This window comes from Perognathus longimembris, chromosome 13, assembly GCF_023159225.1.
Source record: "Perognathus longimembris pacificus isolate PPM17 chromosome 13, ASM2315922v1, whole genome shotgun sequence".
Taxonomy (NCBI): Eukaryota; Metazoa; Chordata; class Mammalia; order Rodentia; family Heteromyidae; genus Perognathus; species Perognathus longimembris.
In genome coordinates this window covers 26,017,086-26,028,490 of record NC_063173.1, presented here as the reverse complement: position 1 = coordinate 26,028,490, position 11,405 = coordinate 26,017,086, and the positions used below count along the sequence as shown (strand labels likewise).

At 38.4% G+C, this 11,405-nt stretch overlaps 1 protein-coding gene and 1 pseudogene across 1 annotated transcript; one reads left to right on the top strand and one right to left on the bottom strand.

The window, feature by feature from the left end:
* Positions 1–2,305: 2,305 nt before the first annotated feature.
* On the bottom strand, positions 2,306–2,724 carry LOC125362045 (COMM domain-containing protein 6-like). The gene has a single exon (XM_048360702.1). The coding sequence runs from the start codon at positions 2,708–2,710 to the stop codon at positions 2,447–2,449; it is 264 nt and encodes an 87-aa protein (XP_048216659.1). The 5' UTR covers positions 2,711–2,724; the 3' UTR covers positions 2,306–2,446.
* A 2,285-nt stretch (positions 2,725–5,009) lies between these two features.
* On the top strand, positions 5,010–5,628 carry LOC125362461 (annotated as a pseudogene).
* The last annotated feature ends 5,777 nt before the right edge of the window (positions 5,629–11,405 follow it).

The window sequence follows — 11,405 nt, the reverse complement described above, 5'->3', positions numbered from 1 at the left end:
CTACACAGGAAGTGACAGGGACGTTCCAGTATCTTCGTAAGCCTCACTTTGTCACAAGCATTTATGCTAGCTCTTCTAGATATTTTCTGAATTACAGAACAAAGAAGTGGACTCTGGTATTGCTAAGTTTGAAAAAGGCTCTTCCTTGTTACAACGAGGCATCTATTCATATCTCACCAAGAGAATGGAAAGAAGGTAAGAATATATTCTAAGAACTCCCAGATTTACTGTAGTGGCTATTTCTCTGAGCTCATTATGCCTGTATTTCCTCCATGGGTCACTGCAGTTAGAGTCAAGGTACTTCTTTTAAGCAAAAGCCTGAGAAGAATCATCTTTCTGAAAACTGAGTACTGACAGCATTGTGGACATTTCAAATGAGATTACTAAACGGACATATTTACCTCTTAATCAAACTCCCTCCTTTCTCTCTTTTTGTCACAACCACAGAGTGATTGCTGAGTCATATATTCATTTTTAAAATGTAGGAAACATGAAATTATTACTTCTCGGAAATGAGATCCCATAAAACAGGTTTCATTATACTGTGCATCTTCAATAATCTAGAAAGAAACAATTCAACTGAGAACTCCTAAAGGAAGAGATCCTGTACAAAGATGGGCATGGTTAAAGGGAAACCAACTAAAGGGAAGATCAAGATAATCAGAATTTCTATCCCTGGACTTCAACAGGACACTGAAGAAGGTGTTAACACAGAATGAGAGAACACAGCCATAGCAGTATCTTTAGTGGTAGAAGAGAATGTTCAGGCAAAGAGAAATCACAGCAGAAGAAGGGAAGAAACTGAAAACTCAAATCCAAATCCTCCTTTCTTTCAGTGATACCATGAGGTTGCCCAATGATTCAATTAAAAAAATCTAGAATAGAAAAGGTGTCATTGATGGGGCACATAGAAATCACACTGTCAGGATGCTGAAGCTGTCAAGGAAGGTTGGGAGGGAATTTTTCAAAGCACAGAGACAATTCCTCACATCTGTGTCTTCCTACTCCATGGAATTTTCTAGGTCTAATTATCACTAAACATTTGTCATCCTATGTAGTTCAGTTATTTTTGCCTGTCTTCATCATTTATTTTTCTCTTGAGTTACTTTTATAATACATTTGACACTTGGCTAAAATTCCTCCAAACTGGAATGTAATTTAAAAAGAGGAAATATAAAGTGGTTCTTAGATATAGAACCATTATATAATGATCTAATCAAGAAGTCTTTAGGGCTGGGGATATAGCCTAGTGGCAAGAGTGCCTGCCTCGGATACACGAGGCCCTAGGTTCGATTCCCCAGCACCACATATACAGAAAACGGCCAGAAGCGGCGCTGTGGCTCAAGTGGCAGAGTGCTAGCCTTGAGCGGGAAGAAGCCAGGGACAGTGCTCAGGCCCTGAGTCCAAGGCCCAGGACTGGCCAAAAAAAAAAAAAAAAAGAAGTCTTTAAGGTATGATCTGGAAGCCAGGAAGCATTTAACTCCAGGACTTTAATATTCCTGTTTATCAGCCATGAAGGATGTTGGTCAACATCCTTTGGTAAGCTTAACTTACAGATATATCAATGTAATAGACTGAGGAAGAACAGATGGATTACAAAGATCTATACCTTATATTAATCTCAAGGCCCAGGAATTGTTTACCTCAGTCTACTAATGTTCTGTTTGTATGGGATTCTAATGTGTCATTTCATTCAACACAGGAAGTGTCTAATTTAAAATTCACAGTAACCCTCTGTTATATAAGAAGAGAATAGCTACTGGGCAACTCTGATAGTCCCGACAATCTCTAATGGTCTCACAGATCAAAAGACTTTCAGGAAGTTCCTCAGAAGTAAGGAATAATGTGGCAGAGAAAGACTAAAAGCCTCATACAGGTACCCAAGAGACAGGGCTGATATTGGGCCTGTTCTTGATATGATCCTAGAAAAAAAATCACTTGTATGTTTAGGCTACTGATTCTTCCTGTATTGAGTGAGAATATTAAAGTCCATAATCTAAGGAACATATGCTAATCATGGGGAATTATAGTAAATAAAATATGTGTGGCTTAGTTCCTATAGAGGAAAATAAACATGCCATATCTCAGAACCGATGTTCGAACTGTGAAGTGCCTTTTTTAGAGTTAGCAGAACTGTTTTCCTCACCTTTCCTGTTAAAGCCAGCTCAAGTTGTGGCCCAGCTCATCTCCCTAAGAGAGCTCTTGTGGAGACACTCACTACTTTCCACTCTATATCCCCAAGAAGGTGGCACACACTTCTACAGTGGGTCCCTTTTAAGAGCAGGAAGGAGCCCTTTTTTTCCTGTTTATCTTATTTTTTTATTATTTACAAAGTGGAAAATACTATTTTCATTGATAAATATCATTTAGTCCTTCTGTAGTTCTTTTGCCAAAAGATGGGCTCATAATTTTCAAATGATTATAGGACTGTATCAACCAAAGAGTTTCACACAGTTTCCATAGCAGCAGCAATTTCCTTGAACTGTCTGTAAAAATTCTGAAGTTGAGGAATTGTCATTTCAAAGGACTTGTTCTTTACTTGGCCAGAATGATCTGCCACTTTTAGCATTACTGCAATGTAAGGATACTTAAGTGATCTGCAGCTGTCCGAGCTCACAGCCATGCTGAGTTTCCACTGACAATCTATAAGCTGGCTGGTGACTTTGGACTTAGCATCTAGGACCGGCTCAGTGGCCCTAGCCCCCTCCATGGCTGGAGCACAGCGGTGCCAGGAAGGAGCCCTTTTCCTAACTGACATTCACCCCCACGTCAGTTAGTCACTATTTGATGGGCTTTAGTTCCTTTCTTTGCCTAAAGTTCCCTTATGTTAGATTTTATTTCATTCACAATATTGATTTCCACATTGATTGTAACTTTGGATTTCTTCTGTATGTTTTCTTCAGCTACCTCTAACCCCCATACACATAGGGATAGAGTCCAAAAGACTGATACAAGGGAGGCTCTGGGGTGGACTTGTAGGTTCAGATCTAGTCTGTGTGAGATAGGTTAGTCACTAATACTGTTGGTGCTCCAATTAACTCTGTGGAATGGGTAAGATAATAATTATTATCACATACACTAGAGCAGAACAAAGGAGAAAATGTCTTATCAACACCTAATCACTTGCTATTTTTCAATCAGTTGTCAACTGATTCTTTTTTTCCTCCAGCTGAAATCTGCATAAGCCTCTCTATTTACATTTCATACTCTTTATTTTCTCTTTCTTTCCTTCATAGACTCATCTCATACAGAAAATTTCATCATGAAAACACTCTATCAAAGATCTGGTAGAGGGTGTAGAATAGATTTATAGAGCAAACTTCAGAGCCCAGTACTTAGTGTTCTTCCGGTAGATAATCCCATACTTTAGTGTCTCTTTTCAGAGGTCCTCCTTATACTGCTGAACAATTCACAAATCCTGTCCCCAGACTGCACACTAAAATACTTCTAAAGGCTCAGCAAGGCTCTGTTGGGTGCTTAGTCAAAGGCCTGTAGAGGACGAACATTAGACATAATTCTGTAGTGTATTGACACAGCACTATCCAGAAAAAGGAGAAATGAATTTTCTTCAACACATTATATGTGTTTATCATGAAGTATTTTATTCTATCTTTATGTTTTCATTTAACACATATCATCTACAACTGAAAGGATGTGTGTGCATTCATTTATTGAATAAAGTCTGAGTGTGCAGCTCGCACACAAAACTATACATGGGGCTATAGAAAAGCTCAGAGCTAGGAAAGTGAAAAGGAATACTAAAATCGAGAGACACAGGATAAAAAGACAAACGACTGGGCTGGGAATATGGCCTAGTGGCAAGAGTGCTTGCCTCGTTTACATGAAGCCCTGGGTTCAATTCCCCAGCACCACGTATAGAAAAAAACCGGAAGTGGTGCTGTGGCTCAAGTGGCAGAGTGCTATCCTTGAGCAAAAAGAAGCCAGGGACAGTGCTCAGGCACTGAGTCCAAGGCCCACGACTGGCAAAAAAAAAAAAAAAAAAAAGACAAACGACTACAAAAGCAATACTTATAAAACTGTTTGGTGTAAACCAATTGAATAATTCATGGGGGGGAGAGGGAAAAAGGGAGGGGAGAGGGGGGAATGAGCGGAGGTAACAAACAGTACAAGAAATGTATTCAATGCCTAACATACGTAACTGTAACCTCTCTGTACATCACTTTGACAATAAATAAAAGAAAAAAAGAAAAAGAAATGCTCCTGTCCTCAGTGCTCGACACTCAGTCTTTTTTAGGCCACTCCATTCTACAGCTGTCCTAGAAAGAGCTTGGATTCCATAGGTCCCTAGAGTATATGTTCTTTCTCTTCCTTGTAGGGAATCTTTTTAGTCATAAAGATGTTATAGTCACTTCTGTAACTTTACAAATTCTTAAGGATGAGAGAAATTGTCTGGCCCAGAATAGAATAATTCTTGTTGAGGAGATTATTTGGATCCTAGTATGTTTTCTTTGTCATTTAGATGAAGTGACATGCAGGACTGAGAGCTCAGGTGATATAGATGCAGAGTACTGGATTTAAATCTTACACCAGAAACCCCCCACTCTTAACATCTTATCTAAGCTCTGCAATCCTCTGCTTTCTACTTCTCTAAGATAAAGACAATAGTTTCCATAAGGTAAGCTGAGAATCAGAGATCACACAGCAAGTGCTAACATCTTCTTTGTGTTGCCAGGGGCCTCAGTGGAAGGTTGTTGGGAAGGAATCAAAGTATACCAGCCTTAAGGAACAAATTCACAAGCAGTGAACTCTCGACTGAAACTTATGTTGCAGAAGTGATTTTCTTCCTCCACTGGCTGACCCTCTTCCTTGCTACAGTTGGAGTGGCAAGAAATGCAGTCTATATTTTAAACTTGGCTGGGGCAGACTTCCCCTTCTTTTGCGACAATATTTTTTATTTCTTGAAAAGTATCACTAGGACATTTTCTAATATTTCCATGAATATCGTCAGTTTCTTCTTCTTTGGAAATTTCTATTTCTATACTGTAGGCATGAGCTTGACCAGTGCTATTAGCATGGAGCGCTGCTTGTCTGTACTGAGGTCCATCTGGTACCGCTGCCATCACCCAAGACACACATCAACATTCATATGTGTTCTGGTATAGACATGGTCCTTGCTGCTAACTTTTTTGACAGCCTATTACTGTGTCATCCAGAGAGACTTTTATCCTAGTAACCAGTGTCTGACATTTATGTGTTCTATGGCCACATACTTGATTGTTTTATTTGTGCTTCTGTCTGGATCCAATCTGGCCGTGTAGTTCGAGACAGATGTCCCTGACCAGGTTGTGTGTGACAGTCCTACTCACAGTCCTGGTCTTCATCTTCTGTGACTTGCCCTATGGAACTTTTTACTTCCTAACAGAATGGCTTCCCGTTGATATCTATTATATTCCCTGTTACTTTTGGCCGTTGTTTTTCCTCTCTTCTGTTAACAGCTGTGCCAACCCCATCATTTACTTTTTTGTTGGCTCCTTTAGACAGAAGCAGAGTGAGACCCTCAAGCAACTTCGCCAGAAAGCTCTTCAGGACACTCCTGATGAGGGTGAATGTAAAGGCAGACTTCCTCAAGAAACCCTGAAAATGTCAAGAGGCAGAGTGGAGCAATGATAGTCAGCCTCTGACCTTTTCTTTAGATGTATGTAGCTTTGCAAGTGAACATGGCCATGGCACATTTGACACTTGACTGTTCTTATCCTCTGAAATTCCCCAGTGATTCCTCAATGCTTTCCAATAGATGAATTCCTTTTTTAGGATTTATCTGAGAAAGATTAGTCTCAAGGGGATTATCTGTCATCTCTAGACAAATAAAATTCTTATGCTACCTTTTCTAAATATTTTCTTATTTAGAAATTTTTACCTTTTGTTTCATTTCAGTGGAAAGAGTCTTTCTCCAGACCACTCAATTCTGTTTATCATTGTCCAATACATGACAGATAGATAGATAGATATCAATGGATACATATTCAAAGGATAGATATTCAAAGAATATCTATCTATCTGTTTATATTGTTCAAGCTATCTTCCTGTGGTAATCTTATTCTGCATTGTGATTGGTGTTTTTCTGCCTATGAGTTTCTTCCCATTTAATAGTCAGTCCCATTGGGAATAGAATTGAGAACAATTTATTGAGATGAGTGTTGCTTAATGCTCTGCCCATTCAGGACATCAGTCAAATCTGTAACACTTCCAAAATGAATGCATGAATAAATGATTGAATAAATCAATAAAATGATCCTCTCTACCCATGTCAATTATACTGATTAAGAGTTCTATTCCACGCAGTTCATCAATTCAGAGCTTAGTATATTAAAATTAGAATGAATCATAAACTAAGAAATAAGAATGCTAATTATAGTAAGTGATGGTCTCTCAAAAATAGAATATGAGGAGATATTTCCACAGTACTATACACATGTAAAGCATTGCTAATATGATAAGGAAAAACACAAAAAATGTTTCACGTTCTAGTAAACATTGAGTGAACCAATAATAAGGACTGTCATTTGGGGGCTCACAGTTACTGAGGCTTCAGTCCACAGTCATTTAAATACTTAATTTCACTACTGTCTTAAAGCATATTTTACATGATTGCTGTACTTTAAATAAAGTTATGCTTTCTTGCTCCAAATTTTGATAAATCTTGATGGATGTTCTCTGTGAATTAGAAATGAGTATATTATTGTTATTGAATTTTGATGTTGGATATCATTCACAATCAGGATGTTTACGATACTTGATAGATCAATGAATATTGTTCCTGATTTTATGCCTATTACATTTGCCAGATACAGAAAAAGATGAAGTTCTGATAGTAGATTCATCTATTATTTCTTGCCTAACAGTTTTCCCCCAGACACTGTGTTGACCAATTGTTAGTCATAAGATTGCTATGACTTCCTGATAGAGGCATAAAATTTTATGCCTCTATCAGAAAGAATGACATTGTTCCATTTGTAAGGAAATGGAAGGACTTGGAAAAAGTTATACTAAGTGAAGTGAGCCAGACCCAAAGAAACATGGACTCTATTGGTCTCCCTTATTGGGAATAATTAGTACAGGTTTAGGCAAGTCATAGAAGAGAATCACAAGACCCAATAGCTATACCCTTATGAACACATAAGATGATGCTAAGTGAAATGAACTCCATGTTATGGAAACAATTGTTATATCACAGTTGTAACTACTTTCAACGTCCTATGTGTATCTGTAGCTTCTATTATTGATGATGTTCTTGTATCACATTCCTGTGGTTGTACCTACACTATCTCTGTAATCTTATCTGAGTATATGGGAAACCGTGTTTACTGGTATTGGAAGTTGGAAATTCAAAGGGAATACCAAATTTGAGAGACACAGGGTAAAAAAAGACAAACAACTACAAAAGCAATACTTGCAAAACTGTTTGGTATAAGTGAACTGATCACCTCCGGGGGGCGGGGAGGAACGGTAAAGGGGGGGAGGAAGGGGGGTACGAGGGACAAGGTAACAAACAGTACAAGAAATGTATCCAACGCCTAACGTATGAAACTGTAACCTCTCTGTGCATCAGTTTGATAATAAAAATTTGAAAAAAAAAAGATTGCTATGACTTTTCAAAGGATTGGACTCTATATAATGAAGCAATAAAATTGGAGTTTGCACTTCCTAGCAGGAGCTCTACTACTTGAGCAAAACCTCGGACCTTTAATTCTTTGGTAATTTTGTGATAAGTTCCCCCTGATTTTCACTAGCAGCCTTCAAAGAGATTCTCCAATATATGTACACTGCATAGTGGGATGAAAGTTGTGAAACCTTGATGCCCAGCTTCTTTTCATGACAAACAAAAATGATATCCTTTGTCCTTATTTATAGAGCCTTCTAGAGGAAGCACACATTGTTTGGATAGGTGGCAGCAAGAACCTTTCCAACAAAATCACTTTCAGAAAAAAGGATCAAATGAAGTGGATGAGCAGAAAGAAGTTAAGAGATAGAAGTCTAATAACACTAGATGGTCTGTTCAAAGTATATTGTAAAGAACATTTCTCACGGGATTCCGCTCTCATTTGTCAGTGAGTCTCAAAACAGGAAATCACAAGGCCGTGATCTCTTGATAAGAGATACTCGATCTCTGATCATATAAAATAATATTTATCAAAAAAGAGATTCTCACGCATCAGATTTCACTAATACTGGGGCATCACCAAGACAGAGAAGTAGACTCTGGAGGTTGTCAACCCCAAAAGATATTTACCTCCGCACAGAGCAACTCACCACTCTGAAAAAAAAAAAAAGAAGAATAGACCTAAGATAAGTCTTTATCAACAAATTGCCTGAAAGGTTCTTGTTATCTGTTTCCTATTATTAAAAAATTACATCTCTTTACCTTGGAGCAAAACTTCTTGGGAACTAATGAACTCCATCTGGAAGAGACAGGAGGCAACTTTGGGTATTGGAAGGACTGGCGCTTGCACATTTAAAAGTTGTGAATCAGGATTATTCTCTCTTCTAGGAACTTCTCCCCATCTACCCTTCATTCTAACCATTCAAATTTGCCAGAATGGTGGAAAATTGCATGCTTCCTCAATTTAGGAAACAATATTGGGCACATTAGTGATTTTCCAAAACAAAACATTGTCAATGAACTCATATTCTCTGTACCTATTGGCAGTTAGGTGGAATGTAGGAAGGAACTTGAAACTCTCATTCTATATATATATATATATATATATATATATATATATAATATATATAGAATATATATAGAATATATATATAGTATATATATATATATGGCACAAGATAAAGGAAGGGAGGAACAAAGGGGGTGTGGAAGAGAGGGAGGGAAGAAGGAAGGAAGGGAGAGAGAAAAAAGAAAGAGAAGAAAGAGAAAGAAAGGAAGGAAGGAAGGAAGAAAGAAAGTAAGAAAGAAGTACAATCTGTAATTGCAGCTACTCGTGAGGAAGAGATTTTTTTTTTCTCTCTATTGGTTGGTTGTGGGGCTTGAACTCAGAGCCTGGATGTTGTTCCTGAACTCTTTTGCTTAAGGCTAGCACCCTACCTCTTTAAGCCACTGTACCACTTCCTGTTTTCTGGAATTTTGGAGATAAGCATCTACCAGACTTTCCTTCCTGGGCTGGCTTTGAACCGAGATTCTCTTATCTCAGCCTCCTAAGTAGCTAGGATTACAGGTGTGAGTCACCAGCACCCAGCTAGGAGGAAGAGATTTTGATAATGGCAATTTGAAGTCAGACAAGGAAGAAGTTAGTGTGTGTGACACCTTTCCAAAATGGCCTGGGCACAATGATGCACACTTGGAAGTCCAGAAATAATGGAGGTCTACATTAAGAAGATTATAAACTGAGGACATCCCCCCTCTTCCCCGGGGAGATTTCAAGAGTCTACCTTTAAAATAATCTATTGGATAAAGAGCTAAAGATATGGGTCTGGGAGTAGAGTGCCATTGATCAAATACAGAGTCTATAGTTGAACCATAAATATACTGTACCTCACCCACCAAGAAAGGACAGAAGAGGAAAGGAAAGAACAAACAAAGGAGAGAAAGATAGACAAAATGGAGAAAAACAAAAAGAGAAATACTTGAAATTAAAAGAGAATGAGTAAGAATGGGAAGTGGCAGTACATGGAGAAGAGGATTCGGGGAGCCTACCAACTTGTGTACATTTCTCTGTCATTTGAAATAGCATTATACTAATGATGCCTTTCTGCTATGATAAATACTGTAATAGCAAGAGCAGTCAGACCAGGGTTCACTTTCAATGGCAACGATCCAATGATGCACTTTAATATTTAGTTATAAAGCCCCCTCCTCCACTAAAAAAGCATTGCTTGATTATTTCTACCTAGGATTGGAGTTGGCAATTAAAGGACAGAACAGAAATTACTTAATGGGGGCTGGGAATATGGCCTAGTGACAAGAGTGCTTGCCTCCTACACATGAAGCTCTAGGTTCGATTCCCCAGCACCACATATATGGAAAATGGCCAGAAGGGGTGCTGTGGCTCAGGTGGCAGAGTGCTAGCCTTGAGTGGGAAGAAGCCAGGGACAGTGCTCAGGCCCTGAGTTCAAGGCCCAGGACTGGCCAAAAAAAAAAAAAAAGAAATTACTTAATGGGAGGTAGAGTGATAAGAGTGTCATTTGGAGCAGGGGTAGCCCATGGCGAGTTTCTCTGGGGCTTTATTTTGTTTTCTTAGTTTTTTTTTCCTCCCCATTGGGGTTGCAGAGGGGTGGGGTTTTTATAGTCCACTTGAGGCACATGTCTTATCTGTTAATTTCTTTTTGTTTGTTTGTTTTGAGACAGTCTCTCACACTTTTCTGCCTTGTCTGGCTTTGAGCCATGATCCTCTACATCTTAGCCTTCTGGGGTACTTGAATACAGATGTGAGCCACTGGGGCCTGGCAGAAACACTTTCATATACACTTTCAGAGAGTTTATTATTAGTGTTTAGAAATGTAACTAATGTTTATGTGTTGACTTTGTATTCTGAAACACTGATGAGTTTAAAATCAGTTCCAACAGCTCTGTGTGCATCCATGTGTTGAATAATGCAGAAGATAGGGTAGGCAATGAGTACTGATGTGAATGATATGGTTAACTCAGAAGAAAAGTACTGGTGTGGTAGCTGATGTCCAGAAGGCTGCTCAGGGTAAGAGTGGAGGCGAGGAAGACAGCATGGATGACATTATGGATCACTAAGAGGGAAGTCTCCACCCAAGAGCTACAGTTAAGTAGGGAAGCTTATCACGTAGCACAGATGGAGAAGTTCTGTACATGTTTTTTTCTGAAAGCATATATGGTATGCTTCCTTTTCTTCAAATTGATAGTGCTATGCTTTCCAATTCATAATGTGGTAGATCTAGATGAATTTCCTGTGTGAATTAGAAATAAGGATCATCATTATTAGTGAAATAAGAGTTTGGATATCATTCATAAACAATATATTGATAATACTGTCCAATGATACTATTACTGATGTTACACCTATTGCATATGTGAGTTACTGAAAGATGTCATTCTAATAGTATATTCATCTATCATTTCTTATCTATCAGTATTTCTTTCCTACCAGATCCTTGGGTAATCAATTGTTAGTCACATCTACATTCAGGATTGCTATGTCTTCTCAAAGGATTGGATTCTCTATCATGAGGTAATATGGCTGAGCCTTATGCTTGCTATCATGAGCTCTACTGTTTCAACTAAACTTCAAACATTTTTTTCTTTTTTTTCTCCTGATTTTGCTGAGACAGCCTTAAATGTGATTCTCCTACGTAGGATCCATGAATAGTGGGATGAAAGGTTTGTGCTTCCATGCAAGGTGTTTTCAGGTCAAGTGTAAAAGGTCTTCTATGTCCTTACTTAAATGGGATCTCAGAAGACACATACA